The sequence below is a fragment of the Leopardus geoffroyi genome, chromosome A3, assembly GCF_018350155.1.
Source record: "Leopardus geoffroyi isolate Oge1 chromosome A3, O.geoffroyi_Oge1_pat1.0, whole genome shotgun sequence".
In the NCBI taxonomy this organism is placed as follows: Eukaryota; Metazoa; Chordata; class Mammalia; order Carnivora; family Felidae; genus Leopardus; species Leopardus geoffroyi.
Genome location: NC_059336.1, coordinates 87,864,958 through 87,886,554, shown reverse-complemented (window position 1 = coordinate 87,886,554; position 21,597 = coordinate 87,864,958). Strand labels below are relative to the sequence as shown.

The following is a 21,597-nucleotide window of genomic DNA, read 5'->3' as shown; positions in this document are numbered from 1 at the left end:
GTTAACAACTGGACATTGTCCGTTCTGTTGTGGGGATGTTTGAGAACTCATATTTATTCAGGTTACACCTAGCTTGAATCTCCCAGTGATTCTCTTGAGGGGCTTTGTCATATGACAAAATCATCCGACCCGCCCATGGCTCATGGGCCGTGGGTTTTGCTTCGAGTGCTGGTTTTCTTTGCTGCCTTCTTAAAACCAGGATTTGGGCGGGGGGGGGGGGGGGGTGTGTGTGTGTGTGGAATCTGAGCTGATTTGCCTGTTTAGACCTTTTTGAAATACTGTAGTTATGTCTATTCATTTATTCACATCCTTCAAGATGGGAATGTTGTATTCATTCACTAAAACATTTTATTAAACTTAACTGAAGTAGATTACAGAAAAGCAGATATTGTAAACATGCAGTTCCATAAATTTTTGTCAACTTCTCAGTTGGTATGAGGTATAGGGGTGTACTCATTTTTAATCCTCAGAGCACCCATCACAGCCACGAGACATTCGGTGCTTGCTGAATGAATGATATAGATGAGGCCGTGCTGTTGATGAAATCCCACAGGTAGAGTAAAGCAGTGCTGGCTTCATTTGAGTCCCGTTCTTGTTCCATGCTTTTGCTTGGTCACAAGGCTGTTTGAGGCTCAGGAGAGATGAATATATCCATCTCTAACGCCTTCATAGCATGGAATCCCATTAGTTACTCCTGGTATCTTATTAGGGAAGGAGATTATAAGTTTAAATAAAAGGTGGAGAAACTCATCAAAAATCACTATGACTTTCTGCACCACAACCTCTGGTAACAGGGCCCTCCTGCTGGAAAATTACACTGGATGAGGAGATAGGAACACATTTGACCTTGTGCACTTTAATATTGCCTTTATTTTTCTCAACTAACATTTATTCAACCCTATGCACGGGGACTAAAAAATCAATTAAGATGTGCTCCTTGCTTGGCTCTAAAACCTGTAGTGTCCCACTGGAATAGCAGAGCCTAGAAAATGAATGGTAAGGAAGAGGGATGGCCATATTCTTGAAGAATATGAACTCTTATATTTATGTTCTATTTGTACACTCTCCACCAATGAAGTTTTAGATTCTAAATCCAAAATACTGATTGATCCTGGTCCTGAGATCATGTAAAAAAACTTCTCAAAGTTTTTTACAAGTGCTGGACCTCTGCAGCACAAATCACCCAAGGTATTCAGCAAAAATGAACATTTCCACCTCTTCTTTGACCTACTGAATCAGACACCTTATAGAAGAGAAAGACAAAAGTCTTTTGTGTTGATAACAATCTAGAATAACTGATGCACATAAGCTTGAGAACCAATGTCTGATACATGGTCCATGCCTTCTAACAGCTTACACTCTGAACATCTACAGAAGCAGCCATTGTGGACAGAGACTCCGTCTTTGGTCTTCACCTAGCAGCATGGGCAGCAAAACAGGAAGCTTTGGCCTGGTCTTTACTGACCAAACTAACAGTATCCAGGGGACAGGAATCCTATCTGCTCTTCACTGATGTTCATTATTATGTGTCACACAACAAATGCAAAATGTCTTCTATAACCAGAGCCAGGCTAGGAATTACCAGGAATATGGAGGCCACCTAGTTGTGTCTAATTGGCCTTCTTGGATCTAAGTCATCCTCATAACCTCTCAAGAACTCATTCGTGGGGAAAAACTGCAAAATGTGCTATTTACCTAGAGGCACCAAATCCAGTGAGGTAATTCTCTGAGACCAGAATGGTACTGTCCCCTAAACCCTACCGGGGCTCTCAGGAGGTGAGGGTGTGTCTAAGGTTAGTCCCTGTGATGTTCTCCACAGAAAACCTTTAGCTCCTTAAAAATGGCTGTATAGGCATCATTACCCATTTTGACAGGAGACAACTGAGGTCACTGTTTAACTGGCAGCCACACAGCATGTACATATGCTAATGTTGGGGGTGCTGGGGAGGGATGGCACACGTGAATGTTCTATGCAACTGCGTGGCAAGCAGATCACAAACCACAGGCCAAGTACCTGGGCACAGGGCTTTAAATCCTAGACTAAAACCATTCCTGAGCTTTATAGGATACCTACTGGCAGGTGCCCTGAGGATGTACACAGCAAGTGTGCTTGATAACACAATCCAATTGGGGAGTGGGTAAAGTGTGTTTATTTTCTTTCATATATGTTTTTCTTTAAAAAAAGAAAAAAAAAAAAAGAAAAGGAAAAAAAGCCTCCTCCTTTCCAATACTCAGTGTCCACTGGGCTTGTAGTGGTAGAGCCAGGGCCAGCCCCCTAGGAGAAGGTGTAGGAGTAGAAGGCAATGGCATTGGCAGTGTAGTCCATGGGGAGGAGGTGCCCAATATGCCTGGCCCCTAGGCTGGCCCCGCCCAGAGCAGAGGAGTGTTGCAGCTTCATCAGGGTGAAGCTGGAGAAGGAGTTCTGGGCCTGTTTCTCTCTGCCCCGGGTCAGTGCCAGAATGAAACCTGGAGGGAAAGAGGGCATATGACAGAGGTGACAGCAGACCAGCACCCTGTGGTTGAGACCAGGAGAAGGTGGGACAAAGACAGGGAAAGAAGAGGCCCAGGCCCCGAGGCATTCCCACACAGGTCTTCGAGGGGCCCACATGCCAAATCCCTAACAGACAGGGAAGCAGGGTACAGAAGCCCAGTAATGGCTGTGGGGTCCTAGAGCCTGCAGCCACCAAGCACCCAATGCCAGGAACTCCAAGGAAGCAATGGGGTCCTTGAACTACTTCAGAATGTCTAATGGAAACCACAGTTACCTGAACCAACCAATGCTAGGTTGGTTTCCTTCTGGCTGGGACTGTGTTGACTACAAATGTCACCACATGCTGGTCAGCAGCTCTCATTTTAAGTGAGGTTTATCTTTAATTTTTAAAAAGTGGTGCAGGGGCGCCTGGGTGGCGCAGTCGGTTAAGCGTCCGACTTCAGCCAGGTCACGATCTCGCGGTCCGTGAGTTCGAGCCCCGCGTCGGGCTCTGGGCTGATGGCTCAGAGCCTGGAGCCTGTTTCCGATTCTGTGTCTCCCTCTCTCTCTGCCCCTCCCCCGTTCATGCTCTGTCTCTCTCTGTCCCAAAAATAAATAAACGTTGAAAAAAAAAAAAATTAAAAAAAAAAAAATAAATAAAAAAAAAAAAAATAAAAAGTGGTGCATATTAGGGGTGCCTGGGTGGCTCAGCTGGTTGAGTGTCCAACTTCGGCTCAGGTCATGATCTCGAGTTCATGGGTTCTAGCCCCGCAATGGGCTCTGTGCTGACAGCTTAAGAGCCTGGAGTCTGCTTTGGATTCTCTGTCTCCCTCTCTCTCTGCCCCTCCCCTGCCCATACTCTGTCTCTGTCTCTCAAAAAATAAAATGTTTAAAAAAAGTGGTGCATATTTAATAAATCCTTTAAAAAGAACATCGTTTAAGAGTTCAAGGAAGCTGGATGGGACACTGTATAAGGGCTCCATGGCAGAGTGAAGGCTAAGGGCTATGGCCTATCCAAGCCTCTGGGCCCAGGTCCCAAGTCCTCCCTGGGCAGGCAGCTTTCCCAAGCACCCCCTTCTGCCACCCACCCTATACTCACCTTCCCTTAGCAGCTCCCAGCTGTTCCACACAGAGCCCACACACAGGATGGGGAGGCCCATCTCCCTCTGGAACAAGACCTGGCGGAGAGCAGAAATGGCTACTGGGGGCGACCAAACCTATCCAGTGCTGAAGTGGGGTAGTTTCTTAAGTCCAGCCTACCCTATCCCAGTTATTCTCCCTCTAGCCAAGGTGTATGGAAAATAAGGGAGAAAAACAGGGGGATTCATAAAACCAAGGGAGGGAAAGGAAAGGAAAAAGGGTTAAGCAACAATACAGAGGAGGGAAGGGAAGAGACGGAAATCGACAAAAACATGCACCACATTAAACCAATTTACTATACACAAATACAGGTTGCAGGCCGGCCACAGAGGGGAGGCTCTGGACCAAAGAATTTCCATGTGTTACAGACTTTATATGGAATTTTTCTCATACCCTAAGCTCATTTAAAATTGCACCCCATTTACAGAGTTTGATAGGACAGTCTCAACCCTAATGAGAGAGAGTCAAATCTGGCCCCGCAGCATCCCACCTGCGGGGATAAATGAGGATTCATTTCCCACCTCAACTCACCGGGTCAACCTCAGGCAACACAGCCACAATGTGTCTGCCCAGCATCTCCCCAGCCTTCCTGAAGATAAAACGGGAAAGGGGATCTCCTTGCTGAGCACCTGGGGGAGAGGGGAGGGAAGGGAGCTGGTGAATACCTAGTGAGCTGCCTGTCCTCTGCTATTCCCTCTGTTGCAGGGCAGCAACAGGAGTACCCATAGCTAGCAAAGTAGGAATGGATGCCCACCTCATTGGCATGTAGGTAAGCAAGCCTCCAAAGCGGTGTCTCCATCCTTACTCCCCTGCCCACACCACATACTCCCACCTTAGGAGGGGTGTCCTGTATGGAGGAGGTTCATCCCACGTGCATGAGAAGGGGCAGCCCCCCCCCCCCCCCACCGCCCCGGAAGAGCACAGTGCCACCTGGTCTGTACTCCAGGTTACACAGTTACTGAGTCTATCCCTGAAGGTCTCTCACCTCTAGGGACTCAAGACCTTACTTGGGCAGCTGGCTGGTGCTCCTGCCTCCCTGCCCCCCTAAGCCCCCATCCAACAGCCTGCTGTTGGTCAGCCCCTCCCTAGCTCTGCTCTGAAAGGGTCTCAGTCCAGCAAGACCTAAGAGGGCCCTATAATGCCATGAGGCCTTAGGAATCAAATGAAAGGAGTATGAACCTTATAGTGGAGAAGCAATGTGCAGGCAAGCAAGCCCTATGGTTTAGCTTCTCCTGACACCCAACCCAATAGGCCAAACCTCTCTATGACCTCCTAGGTTTTTGGGTATCATTAGTTGTTTTGTTTTGTTTTGTTTTGTTTTTAATTATAGATGTGACCAAAGATTTGCTTCATAAATTTCTCAGACACATAGCCTGCACAAGCCATAACAGCTGTCAAGAAGAGAAACATAGATAATATAAAATAATTTTCATACAACCCACGTGTCCTTCAGGCTCCATTCCAAGGCCCACCAGTACCAAGGCGCATGGGGCAGAGAACTGAAATCACTTGGTCAAAGGGAAATTAGCTTCCAGTTTCCATACGAACCCCATTCTATCCCCCAATTAGGGAGGTCTTTGAGAAACTAAATAAAACCCTGCCCCACCTCTATCTAGTACCTTCTGCAACTTTCCGGCAAAACCCAGCAAACCTGCATTTATCAAAGTCCCTATACAGGTGGGTGAGGATTCCTAGCCGATCTGGCACCTGAGAGACAGAGAAAGGGCACAGACAGTTATCAGAAGCAAAGGAAAATAACCAGTTGGCCCACCCAAGTTGACCTTCCTGATGTCTCTGTTTGGAAAACTGGAATAATGTTTGTTTCTTAAGTTCTAGAGAATATAAAGATTTGAGATTTCTCATTTGAAAAAAGTTGTTTTCCCCACATGGATTCCATCGCTCCTTCTCCTTAGCTTGGATACATACAGCACATATCACAGATTTGGGCTCACCAAGGTGTGTTCAGTAGTTCCTTGAGTTGCTCATGAAAAGATTTCTTTGGGGAAAGGAATCTAAGGACTATCGCACATTGCAACCCTGAGTCACAGGGCACATTAGCAAATTAAAGGCCCTGTGAAGTCCAGAACCAAGAAATCTATTTGTTTCTCCCAAACTTCTCTGACCACAAACTTCTCTCCCTTCTTTCACCTCAACAAACTGCCTCTGCAGGTCCTGAGGAACCAGTGCTTCCCCAGAATACACTACGAAAATGGAACAAGGGGGCTACAATTTGGGCACCTACAGCAATATATTAAGCATGTTATGAACATGGTCTCCCTTAATCTTTGAAATGACTTTAGAAGAATGACTAAAGGACAAAAGAGGGAGTGGCAGATATATCGGTGGGTGTAGAACCAATCTGTTGGGTCAGGGTAGCTTAACTCCACTTTCCACGGCAACTGCTATCCAAAGTAATTTCTCTTCCTGGTCCTTCCCCATCCCTCACCTTGGCCCTGGCCAGAGTTTCTCTTTAGTCATCAATCCATGAACTTTGAAAACACAGGTCCTATCTTCCAGCAACTCTAATTTCCTTCACTGAGCCGATCCCTAGCCCCTGTAAAGCAGCTCCCACTCAGAGGTGTCTATCAAATAGATTTCTCTTCCTTGTCTCCCCCTTTACCTCAGGTTCAGCTAAAGGCAGCTGTTTCCTAACCCACTACGAGTAAGCATGGCCCAGACAGAGGAAAAGTCAGTCCCTAATGCCCTGGGTAGGAGATTATACCTCCCTAAGAACTTTCCCTGCCCAACTCTTTAATAAGCTGTCCTCCCTGACTCATACAGGCCAGAGACAGCTCATTGTCCAACACACCTGTGCAACCTTCACCTGCTGTCTCTGAGTACACAGTCTCCTGATCTCACCCTGCACTTCTCATTCAAGCCTAAAATGGCATCTGCCTTCATCTCCCAGCAGGGTCTAGCTGCCCAAGAATGAATTCTAGCTAACCACTGGTCCCCAGCCTACCTATTCCTCATGCCTGACAACCTCATGGAATGTATCACCTACATCATTATGAATCCTGTCCTCACTTGGAACTTTTCCATCCTCCAGCTCTGACCCACAACTCACCCCAACTTCCCTTTGGCTCATCCATCTACATTCCCTCCTGCTCAGCAGCCATTGCCCATCCCAGGTGTGCATGTTTACCAGAGGCAGGGGGAAGTACCTGGAAATAGTTGAACATTGCCTGTTTGATGTAGCCAATGTCATGAGGAGCCACCTCTAGGTTGTCAATAGAGTCAAACACTATTTTCACTGCTTGGTGTGCAATCCAGTAGGCTGTGGAAAGCAGAGAGGACTAAGTAGATGGGGCAATCTCCCGGGGTTCACAGATAGGGAAACTCAGACCTAGACAGGTCAATGATTAGCATGGGTATTACAGCAAATTAGGTGCCCCAACTCCCAGCCTTGGGGCCTCAGTTTAAACTGTATCTGACCAATCCACTAAGGGAAAGCTAGGGGGAAGACAGGACAGCGGAAGCTGTGTCACACTAGCTCCTACCCCAAAATAAAGTTGGTCAGCTGTCACACAAACCACTGTAGTCACTGCCATGAGCTGACCCCAAAGGCCCCTATGAAAATGTACACCTGCTACCTATGAAGAGGTCATGCAGGAGGAGCTTCTATACCTCTCTCCTACTAGCAGACTGATACAGGATGTCCTGGCACCTATGGCCTTAACTTTCATAGTGTCAATTTCTCCTAAAGGACTCCAAAAGTGAACACAGGTAGGCAACAACTATTACGCTGAGGCATGAATCTGAATCTGGATACAGATCACTGCTGAGGACTAAGGTCAACCACTAGTCTGGCACCTCTCAGTCATTATCCTGTACTCAGAACAACTTTTCAGGAGCTGTCTGAGGAAAGCCCCAAGGGGTCGGAGGCCAAGGGCGGGGGAGAGGAAGATGGGGAGGTGAAGGAAGAGAAGGGTCCAGGACCCCGAGCCAGAGCCAGGCCCAGTTAGCATGAGCTCACCTGAGCCCTCGTCCCCCATCATGTGGCCCCAGCCGCCACAGCCACTCTCTGAGCCATCCGGGTTGATAAGCCTGCAGTTGGAACCTGTCCCAGAGATGAGCACGATCCCACCTGGGGAAAGGGCATGGGAGGCTCAGTGTAGTCAAGGCCCCCCACGGAGCACACAGCTTCTGAGGAAAGACAGGACAGAAACCAGCCCTGGGTTCACCACCCAATCTTGTAGAGATAACCGAGCCCAGCTAGTTTCCTGCCTGAAAGTGGAGGGCCTGAGTCTCAAAGAAGCTCCAGTCTACATAGAGCCCTTCTCTGGAAGACAAGAGGAACACGAGCCTGTCTCCTCTCCCAGCCAAGAGACTACCTGCCTTACTGAGTGCCTATTATGAGCCAGGGATTATGCCAGATCCTGTTCACACAGTGATACTGATTCAATATCCTAAACTACATTTGTGAATACAACTGCCCCATTTTAGAGTGGAGGAAATTGAAACTCAGAGAGTTCTAGAACTTCTCCAAGATGGTACACTGGCAAAATAGGAACAGAGATTGAAATGCTGATCTTGCAAGAACACCAAGGCCCTTTTACACTGCTACCACAGAGCTCCTCCCATTTTCTTTTTAGCACTTAACTGCTTTCCCAGCCATCCCCATCCCCACACTGCCCCAGGGGCTCCCTCCTCTGCAGTACACTCTTAGGTTTCACTCTTCTTGCCTCCCATCAAGATACTGTTCTGCCCTCCCACCTTCTGTCCAGGCTTTGCTCTGACAGGAACTTAAGCCAATAAAAAGAACAGGGAGAAGGGAACGGGGTATGCTGACGCCTGCCTTCCAGATATTGTAAGACAAGTTCTGCTGGCTATCCTGAAGGGGCTTTCCCAAGAAAACCAGTTCTCAATCTCACCCCTCCCTTCTCCTCACCATCCCGCGTAGCCGTGGCGATGGAGCCGGCAGCATCAGTGGTGATTAAATAGCTTTCACTCAGGTAGGGAAATCGGTCCCTCAGCTCCTCCGTCAGCATCTTCACCGCGTCCTCCTGCTCCCCTCCGCTCAGGGACAGGCCCTAGGCCGCAGGGGAGGTGAGCTAGCGAGCAGCACCCTAGACTCAGCTCCTTTCGCAACCCCCTCCCTTCATGGTGTCTGTCCCTTCTCTCTACGTCAGGGCATAAGTCCTCCTTCTACCCTAAACATGACCCATCAGAGGGCTATGGCTGTAAGAGGAACCTGATCTGGGAATGAACCCGGAGAGGGGATTCAACAATGCCAGGTTTGTAGCATGAGAGGGTCAGTAGTGCCCTGAACAGAAAAGTCAGGTGGAAGAGCAAGCAGAGGAGACAGACTTGGTTTGGAACACATGGGGTTTAGCTGGGCCTGCAGAACACCTCACTGAGGCTATGGCCAGGGAGTGGTCAGCTCTACAGCAACTTGAGAGAAACATCTGAGCTAAGAATAACGGCTAACGTTTAATGAATGCTTATAGGTCAAGCTCTGTGCTGAGCCACAAGAACAGGTGAGAATCTGTGTTTCTACACCAGAGACTAAGCCCTCAAGGCCTTTCACTCTGTCGTTATCAGACTCATCTAGTGAAAATCGCTGTTTCTGTGACTTAATTCCCAGGCTCTATCCCAGACTCACCAAGCTTCGTAGAGGGACCAGAGGATCCACCCCCGCTTTCATCTTGGCCCTGTTCACCATCTCGTTGATCCTCTCCAAACACTTGTCTTTCCCGATCAGCTGGCCCCAAGCAAGGGAAGAGAAGTTACAAAGGCTTACATGACCTGTGTTGCCCCTATAGGCTGCTGTAAGTGGCCCCAACCACCACCTTAATGGGAGCTACAGAGAATAAAAGCACAACCAAACCCACTGATCCCTCACTGTGGTCTTTACCCAGTGGTTTGTGCTGAGTCCATCCGCTTCTGCCAGGATCTGCCCATCCTCTGAGAGTAAAAGGACCTTGGACTGTGAGCCTCCCCTACAGAACACAAGGCGGCACTCAGTCTTACTCAGACAAACCTGCAGGTACGGCTAAGCTTATGCAGTCCTTGTCACAGGCAGAGTCCAGTGAGACGGAGGCAGCTTCGGCAAACCCAAGTCCCGTGCCCAAGCCCACTTCTGTGGTTTGGTGTTTGATGTGCTACCGAAGTGAAACGTTCCTGCTCAGCCTCCCTGGGGAATGTCCTACTTATCCTGCAAGACCCTACTTCTCGATCACCTGGTCCTTGAGACCTCTGACATGTGGCCCACCCCAACCCCCACGGCTGCCTCAGTTAAGCCGTATCAGTGCCCCCTTAATTCTCAAGATTCTGTTAAGAATGTTTAGATGTTTTCCTATCTGCCTCTCACTAGACTACCAGCTCCAAGGGGCCAAGCTCTGGATCATGTGTCCACCCTCATGCCTGGCACAGCCAGACTCAGTAAATGTGACTAAAGGGAATGGCACACATCTCTGCTTCTTTCACAATAGCTAAAGGCTGCCTTTCAAGGTCCAGTTCCCAGTTCTTCAAGAAACCCTTGGGAGAAACACTGGCCAGATGGCAGGGAGAGTTTATGCCTACTTAGGCAACCAAATGGCAAAATGCTTATTAATGGGGGAAATGGTCATTGGTAGTTTGGTGAGAGGTCTGTGGTGGTGTGATGTACGTTTCTTTATCGATCAGTACTCTTGGGAATATCAGAAGAGGACACCAAACGTCCCACTGTTCAAACTCAAAGACGACAAGAAGTTTCAAGGGTATAGTCAATGCACGAGGTGGCAGATTCAGTATCCAAAAGAATTTGACAAACTAGAAAAATAGGTCATTATCTTACACATGAATAGAACATGGATAAACACAAGCTCCTGTACTTTTTTTTAACAGATAGGATGGGGGAGGTCAACCTTAAAAATTCATGTTAAAAAAAAAAAAAAGACATTGGGTTGCGAGCCAGCAGTGGGATGTGGCTGCCACAGAGGTAATCCCAATTTCAGATTCAAAAGTAAGTACCTGGGCTGAGACAAGAGCCACCCTCTATTAAGCTCGGGTTTGACACACCCACATCCACAGAATGCTTTCACTGGCAGGGGACTTGGCAATCCTCTCATTCATCCCTCTTCTCACTTTACACATGTGATAAAAGCCCAGATAGGGCCAAAGTCTTGCCCACAGTCATACAGGAAGGATTATTACAAAAAATCCAGTAAACGAGCTTTTAAGCAGGAAAAATCCAAGAATGACAGAGGGCTCGATCTAGCGTGAGGAGCCTGAAGTGCCGACAAGAACAGAGGGGTTCCAGACACTAGTACAGGCTAGCACTTGGGCTACCCTCTGGCAAAGGTCTTTGTCCCGGCTTCCACCACACTCCCACTCCCCACCCCAGTCCAGCAACTTCACACCTGACACCAGTTCAGCCAAACTCTCTCCAGGGTCGGGAATGAGGAAAAGGAACTTCTCTAGCTGGGGCCGCTGGAGTGGGTCTTCGTGGGAAAAAGAGGTGTGGTTCCACCGTGAAACATAAAAGACCCCGCGCCCCGGCTGTGGCCACGGCACACGATCCCGCGCGGAAAGGCATCGCTGCGCTCGCACACATCCCTCCTCCGCAAGGCCCCCGCACTTCAGAAGCCTAAAGTGGCCAGACCCTAAGGTGGGAGGTCCCCAGCCTGCCAGCCTGGGCACGGGCTTCCTCCCGCCCTCCGACCGTTTCCAAGCCGCCCCTCCCGGGTTCCCTCCGCCGGGCCGCACTCACCCCTCTACACCCCCGTAGAGAGCAGCCATGCCGGTAGTGCGCCGCCGCAGCCGCCGATCCGGCTGTTCGGTTTCCTCCCGCCCACCTGTCCGCTCCGCCCCGCCCCGCGTCACGTGAACGTCCGCGCCGTCCAGCTGACTGCGCGGGGCATGGCGCAGCGAGCCGCCGCTAGCCTGGGGCGGAACCAGTGAGGGCCTCTGCGGCAACTCCGGACCCCGGCCGGATCCCTCCCCACCTCCTGGACCCCGCCTCCGGAGATGGATACCAGATCCCAAATGAAGGAGCCAGAAAGGTGTGTCCGGTTCCCACCTGCTGGATACGTCAGTACCCTGCCCACCCCCCAGCGCCCGGAAGTTGCTGGCAGCCCCGCCTCGCGCGTGCGCACAGCCTGTGAGCCACGTTGGCTGTAGGTGACGGACTCTGAGACTGAGGTGCGACCAGTTCCCTGCGTGGATGTGGGCCCCCGGGGCGCTGAGCGCACAAGTTAGGGGCACTGCGTTAAAGATTAGGATGGCCAACCCGGCACCTGCCTGGAGATGGCAAAAGTCACGCTTGCGCGTACAAGCACCACGCAGACTTTTTGCTGCGCTCGTGCCGAATGTGCGTAACCGAAAGTAACTAGAATTGGGCTGGGAAAGAAGAGCTCTCGAGGCCGTCCTTGCAACCCGGACAAGGGGGCGGTCAGCTCTTAGTACCCGCTCAGTTCAAGTCTTTGTGCAGGGAGGGTATTTGCGGGGACATAGACTACAAAACTTTTGTTGCCCTCCAACTACCACCCCACTCTCCTTTACACGGAATTGGAAAAGGGAAAGAGCGAGAAGGGGAGGGGGGCGGGGAATACTAGCCATGGTTAGGAGCCGGGCTGGGGCTCCTGCAGCACTCAGCCGACTCCTCCAGGCTGCTCGGGGCCCACGATGGGACAGCTTGTCAGGTCAGGAGGGAAGTCAGCTGCCTTTGGCATCTCTTCAGCCTTAGGGAGGAGTCCTGGCCTGGTCCCTGCTCTGCCGCCCCCCCCCCCCCCCCCCCCCCCCCGCGACGTAACTTGCATCTCCTTCTAGAGAAACCCTGCATTAGTAGCTTCTTTCCCTGATAGCCAGTTGGGTCTGGTTATGTTTTGGTGTGAACCTTTGGCATATATGTGCTTTTTTAGACTGGAAGAGAGGAGTCTTTATCTCATGTCTTACCTATTTGGGACGCTGAAACACCACATTGGACCCTTCAACAGTAGTTAAACTGTAAATCACTGCGTCATAGAGAATATCAGAGAGAGGATTTTTGTATGCCCATTTGTATCATTTACGTTCCTAGAACATCTGAGCTGGAAGATACTTAATCTAACACACGTTTTTAGAATGATGGAACTCATAGATTCTGGTGGGATTAAACTGGGCAGGATTTTTAGAGGAGAGGAGATTACAGGTGGATTTGAAAGGACTGTGCCTTTTTGCACACTAGTGCAGTCAGCTTTGGGACCTGTATGTGTGACAAAGTTTCCCTTTGTACTGCTTGTTTAGAAAAGGAAGCAGAAGAGAAAGTGCCCAGATTCCAAGATTCCAATGCAAGGATTAAGTTCACCACAAGTTAGCTGATGACCTTGGGTGAATTACACACAATTGCTGCCGCTTCTCATCTACAAAATGGAAATGCTAAACATCCACCTCCCCAGAATAACACAGAATTTAAATGAATATCAGAAGAATTTTGGAAACCTTAAAGTACTACACAGATTTTAACTAATTTTTATTTACATAGTTAATTACCATGTGCTGTCCAGCATGCTAGCCATATGGGACTTCTGAACACTTGAAATGTGGCTAGTCCAAAATGAGATGTGCTGTAATTGTAAAATACAGGATTGCAAAATAAGCTAACAAACAGATACCAGCTTTGAAAACTCCCTGAGAGGACAAAACCAGTCTGGTCAAACAAACAAGGCTTAATTTAGCTTATTTTGTAAGACTGTTTTGACCTGGGTCATTTCTTGCTTTTTCCTCTAGAAATCATAAGCAAAACTTAAACTGTTTCCCAAGGTTCATAAGAAGTAACCACTGACCAATTCCCTATCATTTAAGAAAATTTTAATGTTACAACAGCAGAGGCCACTTGTAGGCAAACAGGCTTGAGCAATGGAATGTAGAAAAGGCCCACAAGGGCTCCCTGGCTGAGTGCAGACAGGCGCATCGGGCCACCCACCTCAAAATATCCATAGGCCCTAACTGACCAATGGGCTACTTACAACCAGGCATAGTTACCAAAAAAGGGAGAATTCCATACGTGGCCATACCTCATCTTCCCCCTTTAAAAACAGCCCCCACCCACTGCCTTGTTGTCCACAGCTTCTCCTTTGCTGTTTTGCCTGCTTCTCCCTTGTGGTGTATTCAATAACCTGTTTCCTTTGTTTGCTGAAGGTGAATTCTTTCACCTCCCGAGCCAGCAGCTTCCACCTGATCTTTGCCCCACATTTTGGAGGCCCCATCTATCAAGACAGATACCCCATTTAGGCACCATAAATAACCAATCACAGTAAAGAATAAACAGTCACTGTTTTGTCACTAAATAAGCTGTTTTATAACAATATGTGACAACAGTGAACCTCATTCCATGTTTTGGTTTGAGTGCTCCTAGTTTGCAAACTTTATTTTGGAGTGTGCACAGTAAACTTTTACTACTTCAATGACTCATTGGTTTTACTTCTGTTATTTCTGAACTTTTGACAGCATTGTACGTTATAGTTCCATAAAACTCTTACATGTACCTTTATCTCGTTTGATCTTTTTACCAACCCCATGAAAATACCAGAGACTTCTAACCACATATTACAAATGAGGAAACTGAGGCTCTGAAACCAAAGTATTAGTTTAGGCTTACACAAATAAATGTTCCTTACTATGGGTGTGGTAGTTATGGGAAGGAAATAAAGATGTTGCAATAGAGACAAGTGTTAACCTCTATTTAGCTTTGTAAAAGTTTAATGGCCCATTATACTGGGCTTGCAACATCCCAACAGCCCCTCCTGTGATGCTCATGTGGTTGGTAAAGTCCTCTTCTGCAAGCCACAGTCTTGTTCTCTGTCTTCCCTTTTTTGTCCCTGTGAGTCCAGGGAGGCCATATTTCCATTGGAAGTGGGGGTTGGGGCAGGCAAAGGGGACAGTAGGAAAATATCTTCTCTCCCAAATCCACTTATGATCTTGGGTAGAGGACTTTGGGGCCCAAGGTCCTCAACAGGTTATGTTGACTTCAAGGCACAACAGCTATTTTTAGTCACTGATGTGGAGAACAAAGGTAAAAGAAATGTAGATAAATTTCCTTATAACCTGCAGCAAATACTTGACAAATACTTGAGACAGGCAGAGTATAACATTCCTCCAGGAACACCCAGTTGTCTTAATGCTTTGCTGGAGGGAGAAACAAGTGGTTAACTGATAAAGATCACAGTAAACTAGTGGTTAACTGACAGAGATCACAGTCAGGCAGGACTTGAGTCTGTATCAGTGTGCAACTGTCTTAATGATTTACAAGAAAAAAAAAGCGATCTTATCAATAGCCAAACTTCCAGAAACCTATAGATTCAAAGTCCTGGGACCCTGTCGTCACCCTCCCCTCCATAGGGTAGAAAATCATATATAATCAGTCACTCCTCATAATCCCAGGGCAGCTCTTTGTGTCCACGGGTCTTGTCCCCGTGCTTTAATAAAACCACCTTTTTGCACTAAAGATGTGTCAAGAATTCTTTCTTGGCCATCGGCTCCTAACCCCCCACATTTCCACATCACTAACCACTGTATTTCCAGGGCTAACCTCAGTACAGGGCAGGTGAGAGGAGTACAGGGCTAACCTCAGAACAGGGCAGGGTAGTTATGAGCGTGCTTATAAACTATAAAGCACTGTACTGCAGTCATGAGAGGTAGTAAATGCCCCACTGTGAACGAAAGAAGGAAACGAACAATTTTGTTTTGTTTTGTTTTTAATGTTTTTGAGAGAGAGAAAGGAAGACAGAGAATCCAAAGCAGGCTCCGCACTGTCAGCAAAAAGCCTGGTGTGGGGCTCAAACCCATAAACCTTGAGATCATGACCTGAGCTGAAGTCAGACACCTAACCAACTGAGCCACCTAGGTGCCCTCAAGCTGTTTCTATAGCACAGACAATTTGCAGAACTGATTGAGGAGAGAAAGATGTTTGGAGAAAACAGAAGGGAAACTGGCTTGGGGGAGCAAGAGTTGGAGAAGTGGTCAAGGGGCTTCAAAGGGATCCAGCCCTAATTTGTCCTGAATTGGGAAGCTGCCAGCACAAGTGTGACCTCAGCACTGTTTAGGATTATTAATCTGGCAGGTTCCTTATACCAGGACAAATGGAAGGGAAGAACCTGGAGCAGGGAGACATTTAGAAAGCTGGGGCAATGGCCCAGGCAAGAATGAGATGAACAAGGAATTGATAAGGGATAAGGTAGAGCAGAAGTCAGGAGGAGGGATCCAAGAGGTCCTGCTGACCTCTCACTCTGTTGATCTGGGATGAGGGCAGAGACAGAAGCTGGAGTTCACTTTCCCACAGTGAAAGAAGATAGGTAAGGAGCTCCCTTACTAAGGATGGAGGTGGGACTCCAGGGCTGGTGAGGCAAGAGACAGGCTCTTCCAGACATGCAGGACAGCCGAGAATAAGTCAGAAGATGTGAGGAGTGGTATGAGAAACAGAGTGCAGAAGCAGGTGTAGATGGTTGACTATAAATAACCTATCTGATCTTCTAGTCTCCTGCCCTCAACCTGAAGATGTGGGGTCTTAGGCCAGTGCAGCCATCCCAGAAAATCAGGTTGGTTTATTCCTTCTTCCTGAGTGTGTGGGTGTCTGTGTGTGTAGTTTATATGCATGTTTGGCCTACGTGTACCTACCTATATGTAGGTGTATATATATTTATATATTTGGACCTGTGTAGGCTTCTAAGTGACTTCTGTGTTTACAAGCACATGTATTTGAGACAATATCTTTATGCATTTTTCTGTACTTAGTGTACATATCAAATTACAATTAGAATTTCAATTCTTTTTTTTAATGTTTATTTTTTGAGAGGGAGAGAGAGAGTATGTGTGCGCGAGTGGGGGAGGGGCAGAGAGAGAGGGAGACAGAATCTGAAGCAGGCTCCAGGCTCGGAGCTGTCAGCACAGAGCCTGATGTGGGGCTCGAACTCACTAACCATGAGATCATGACCTGAGCCACTTAACTGACTGAGCCACCTAGACACCCCTAGAATTTCAATTCTTAAAGGAACCTAAGCAATCCTGGATACGTAGGCACCTCTGAGCAGACGCATAGATGTATAAATGTAACTTTGCAGTGCTATGCTGGAACTGTCTTACACTAGCTCACAAAGAACTAATTGTGCACATCTTTCTAACTTGCATTAGGTGATAATCACATTATAGCTCGAAATTGCCATGGTGGGAGTATTTACAACACAGAAATCAATAACTGCTATAAATCAGGTTGTTGTTTTCCAGAAAGCTGACTGCTAAACACTTACCAGCTCACACTGGGTATATATGTTTTATGTGTGTATGAGACATCTGTGCTCTGTGTGTATCAGTTCATATATGTACATAAAAGTACATATATGATGGGGCACCTGGGTGGCTCAGTCCATTAAGCATCCAACTTCACCTCAGGTTATGATCTCACAGTTTGTGGTTTCGAGCCCTGTGTCAAGGCCTGCGCTGACAGCTCAGAGCCTGGGCCCTGCTTCAGATTCGGTGGCTCCCTCTCTCTCTGCCCCTCCCCCACTCATGCTCTGTCTCTCTCAAAAATAAATAGATAAAAAAAGAAGTACATGTATGAAAGTATGTACCTGTTTAGTGGGTTCACTTTTTGATAGACCACAAACTCAGGGGTGCTAAACTGCAACTCGTTTCCTACAACTAAGATTAATTCCTGTCTCAGTCCTCCGCTATTAATCTAATCATGTACAGGTGAACTCAGTCATTTCAGGTTTCAGTGTAGACCAAACACTTGCGCCCCCCTCCCCCAATAGTTCCCCAGGTTTGCATCTGAGGGCCAGGGTTAAATAACATGCAGCAGCGTGAAGAGGCACGGCCATACCAGCTGCCAAGATGCCCAGTTCTCCTGTGAGGGCCTCTAACCAGTCTCCCTCTCCTGAGATTTTCCAGGCCCCAGGAAGCCTCTAGTTGTTCAGTCTAGACTGCCATTTTTGGAACCTGTCCTCTTATCAAGTTCAGAGGGGTTAGTTTCCTTCCTCCTGGGCTCCTGGACTCTCCCTCCAGGATGCCGCCTCCAGGATTAATGGGGGGGGGGGGGGGGGGAAGAGGAGCATCACGTCACCTAACTACACAACACCCATAAGATAAACTGCAAGCCCATCTCATAGAGACCAAAATGCCCATAGGTCAAGGGCCTCACAGAGGGCCAAGCTGGGGTTTGGACCCAGTTCTTTCCGACTCTAAAGCCTTTCCACTCTACCAGATGGCCCCAGTTCTCAGCAGATTAGGGGCACTTGGTACATACTTTTGGTCAGGATGCTTTAGGCCACTGATGCTCAATAAATCATAGAATTCCAAATTCTGTCATCTGACTTTGTACCAACTGTTGTTACCTGCCCTGACGCTGTGGTACAGCAGGAAATCCAGAAATAAGTGTACCCGGAGCAAGGGCCAGGAGGCTGACCCTGTAGGGAGTCTGAGACATGTAAAGGGGTGGGCGGGGGGGATGAGTCTCACCAACTTCCACTCCCCAGCCTGTCCCGTTCCTTTCTCAGGATTTGTTCTTTGGCACCTAGCTGGAGCCCTGGACCCAGAACTTTCTGAGCTGCCGACAGTCTGTGTCTCAGGAGGGAAGGGCAAACCACTGAGGGTGGGTGGGTTAGGCAGGCTAGCCCTGAGGTCAGATGCTCCCAGGAGGGAAGAGGTCCCTCCATTGCAAGGGAGAGGTGGGTAGAGGGGAAGCCTCATCTCTTCCAGGCCCCTGCCTTGCCTATATGCAAATGTAGGGAAACCAGACACCCCCTTTAATAAAATTACTTCTTTTTCCAAAAATAAAGAATTGTAGTTTTTATTGAGACAACTGTAGCAATTATAAGCAATACTACAGAGAGATCCCAGGGCCTGTAGCACAATATCACACCCAGATATTGACACAGATCTATCAGTCTCCCAGATTTTCCCAGTTTCCCTGTACCTGCTTTCGTGTGTGCACATGTGTGTGTATGTGTGTTCTGTGTGGTTTCATCACAATTGTAGGTCCATATGTCAGCTGCCACAGTCCCGTCTCCACAAGGATCCTGCAAAGTGCCCCTTTTTTATCCACACTCCCTCCCTTCCTCCATCCCCTTTCCTGATGCTGGCAACCACTAGTTTGTTCTTCATTTTCCATAACCTTGTAATTTCAAGAATGTGATATAAACGGAAGCTTTTTTCACAAAGCACAGTTCCCTGGAGGCTCATTCAAGTTGTCGTATGTCTCAATAGCTCCTTCCCATTGCTGAGTAACATTCCACCATTTGGATGGAATGCATCTCTTTCTAGTGAAATATTTCCCACATACAAAATCCTATATAATGGACATAAAGGTTATAAAGTTGTGGCTCCTTATCTGCAAATCCTTGAGCCTCACAGAAGAATCTGGAAAATAAGGAGGAACTCCATGTTTTGGCACCCACCCTTGAGCACTAGTGGCTGAGTATTTGTCCCCAGGCTGGGTGGGACTGTTTTCTGGGAAGGGGCTGAGCAGAGCCCAGTGTCCCAAGCCTGCAGGTGTCGGGACCTCAGAAGGGAGAAGAGGTAAATAAGCCTCTGCCAGACTAGCACCTGTCTAGACAAGGGCCTCTCTTTCTGCTCTGACTTCTGTTGGACAGAGGATGCTGTCCAGAGCCAGTAGAGGCTGGGCAGGGACCCCTCTCAGAGCAAGTCACCACCAGCACCAGCTGCTGCCAGGGGATGGGACAAGTGCAAGGGCAGTCCTAGGATCAGACAGGCCTCTGCCAGCAGGGCTCCTGGAAAGAGATGGGAATTCAGGACCCAGACCTCTGGGGCTTTGTCTCCCGGAGCTAAGCCTAGCTAGGATCCTCTTATCAGGCACTAAGTGTCTGTGTTTGGACACACAGTAAGCAGCTCAAGCCTTGGACTGGCTCAGGACCTCCAGGGAGAGCCCATGAGAGAAGGGGTGGTCTCCTGAGTCAGGTAGAGGGAGAGAAGTGAGGAAAGCAGAGGCTGGGAGATTTGCTCCAGGGCAGCCAGGCGTCCTGACTGGCTCTGCCACTCCCTACAGGTGCCCAAAAGACTTCCCTTCCAGCCCAAGCTCCCTCCTCCCAGAATCCTGAGGGTTTGCAACCTCCTCAACTTACCCTTTCTATCGGCCAGAGTTGCATCTCTGTGTGAGGGTGAGCCTGCTCCCTTCTAACCCGGCCCCTTTAGGACTCTCCCAAGGGTGGGCACCCCTCCCTGAAAATCTGACACGCAGAAGTGAGGGAAAGGGGCTCCTAGTGGCAACCAGTGCATCCCTTCTGAGCACCTCCACGTGCCTGCCAGGGCTTGAACCAGGCTGCAGGTGGACAGACGTGGGTCTCACAGACTGGCTGGGCAGGCAAGGCGTCACCTCCTAGAAAGTTCACTCAGAAGCTCAGAAGTCACAGGGAGGCAGCAGATGAGACTGATGAGGACTGTGGACTCAGTTTAAACAGGAGGTCAGAGAAGAAAGGGGTTAGAGTGGCCTAGAACTCTCAGCAAGGCTTTTGTGGAGGAGGGATGCTGCCTGGGTTTTGAAAGACTGGTAGGAACTGACTGGACAGGCAGAGAGAAGGGGCAGGAAGAGCACTGTGAATGAAGTAAGAGGGGTGAGTAGGAGAGTCTGTGCAGGGCAGGGGCCAGGATGAGTGGGATTCTTTAGGATTCCAGAGCCAGGATGCAGAGTGTCTTGTGAGGGCGGGTAACTTTCCTTCCCTGGCCAGTGTGACCTGTGGGACAGAACACTAAACAGAAGGAAGAAGAAGGCTGAGCAGTAGCCTAATCAGTTGAAACAGTCCTCTTGCAGGGTGCCATGCGGGGCTCAGAGAGCTCCTGAGCTCCTTGGAGCTGACCCCTGCTATTGAAATATGTTGAGATACTGCAAAGAAGTAATGAGACCAGTGGTCTGGTTTGTGCAGGACTGAGGGAGGTCCTGGGATATGGGACTTGCAGTTGTAAAAATGGGATGAGTTGGTCACCCTTTAAAAACAATCCTTTCTGGAGAGGGCCATCCTAGAGCAAGTCTGAAGGGGCTGCCCCAACGATCCATGACAGATTATATGACTCAAGTATTTTTTAGGAGAAATGTTCAGATTTCAGCTCTATAGAATTGTCTTCCAGTACTTTAGGAGAGCAGGATTTACATGTGACAGCAAATAACAGAATGAAGTATTACCCACAGAGCAATTCAGGAATGTTTCCCAAATGCTGTTTCCTCAGGAGATGTTAACTGGTAATTCCAGAACAAAGGCTTCCTGTGATTCTTGGGAACACAGTCCTCTACCATCCGTCCGCGTGCCATACCCTTACCGTGGAGAGTTCTGCCTGGCAGTACATTAAGGCTCAGAAAAGCCCCAAGGGAGAGAAACCTGTTTCATCCTGTTTAATGGCTCAATAAACAAGGTTATTTGCACAGAAGGAGCCTTGTCTTTACCCCCGCTGCAAATGCTTTCACCCAACACATACAAATTTTCTCATAGTTCCAGACTGGAAAACTCTGGAAAAGAACACAGATCTATAGGATCACCCACTTCATGCTCCTGGAGGGCCTGTACCAACTCAGAAATCCCATGGGCAGACTTTAAAGATAATCCAGCTAGAAGTGTAATTTCCATTCGTGTTCAATTTCTCTCTCTCTCTCTCTCTCTCTCTCTCTCTCTTTTTCTTTAATAATCCATTGTCTTTTAAATGCTGGACTTTTCTGCTCTTCACCCTAAGGCCTCAGGCTTGGGCTTTGATTCTCTCTGGGCTGGAACCACCAGAAGCCTTGGATCATCCTCTTGCCTTGCAGGGTAGGAGGAGGGGCTGGCTGTCCTCCACTCCTCCTTCCCTGGGGCAGCCCAGATTCTGGGTCAGTAAGACCTTGGCCTGCCCCAGCCTTTTCCTCCTCAGGAGAGGGGCAAGGTAGCTGTCAGCTCTCCAGACCCAGAGCAGGGGTCAGGGCTGGCCTGGGAGGCCCAGAGCCTGTTGTGGACCTTCTCTAGCACACTGCCTCTCTCTGGGTGGTGGAATATATCAAAGGAGGTCACTGGAGTTGTTGACCAGATGGGGTTTGTGCAGTCATAAATCCCCAG

At 48.6% G+C, this 21,597-nt stretch overlaps 1 protein-coding gene and 1 long non-coding RNA gene across 4 annotated transcripts; one reads left to right on the top strand and one right to left on the bottom strand.

Annotated features, from left to right (window-relative positions):
* Positions 1–323: 323 nt before the first annotated feature.
* Positions 324–11,433, bottom strand: NAGK (N-acetylglucosamine kinase). Of its 2 annotated transcripts, XM_045446401.1 has the most exons (10): positions 11,304–11,433; positions 9,468–9,552; positions 9,216–9,314; positions 8,502–8,643; positions 7,587–7,697; positions 6,775–6,887; positions 5,230–5,317; positions 4,142–4,239; positions 3,570–3,648; positions 324–2,466 (listed from the first exon to the last, which is right to left on the bottom strand). In XM_045446401.1, exons 1-10 carry the CDS (start codon positions 11,330–11,332, stop codon positions 2,276–2,278), a joined length of 1,035 nt encoding a protein of 344 aa, XP_045302357.1. In that variant the 5' UTR covers positions 11,333–11,433; the 3' UTR covers positions 324–2,275. The 2 variants fall into 2 exon arrangements, with proteins under 2 accessions (XP_045302357.1, XP_045302358.1); XM_045446402.1 differs by lacking the exon at positions 9,468–9,552 and having other exon boundaries at positions 2,128–2,466.
* Positions 11,434–11,481: 48 nt separating this feature from the next.
* On the top strand, positions 11,482–20,938 carry LOC123580940. 2 transcript variants are annotated; one of them, XR_006703538.1, is made up of 3 exons: positions 11,482–11,595; positions 16,046–16,107; positions 20,744–20,938. It is a non-coding gene; the product is annotated as an uncharacterized LOC123580940 (long non-coding RNA). The 2 variants fall into 2 exon arrangements; XR_006703537.1 differs by lacking the exon at positions 11,482–11,595 and adding an exon at positions 11,631–11,734.
* Positions 20,939–21,597: the final 659 nt, after the last annotated feature.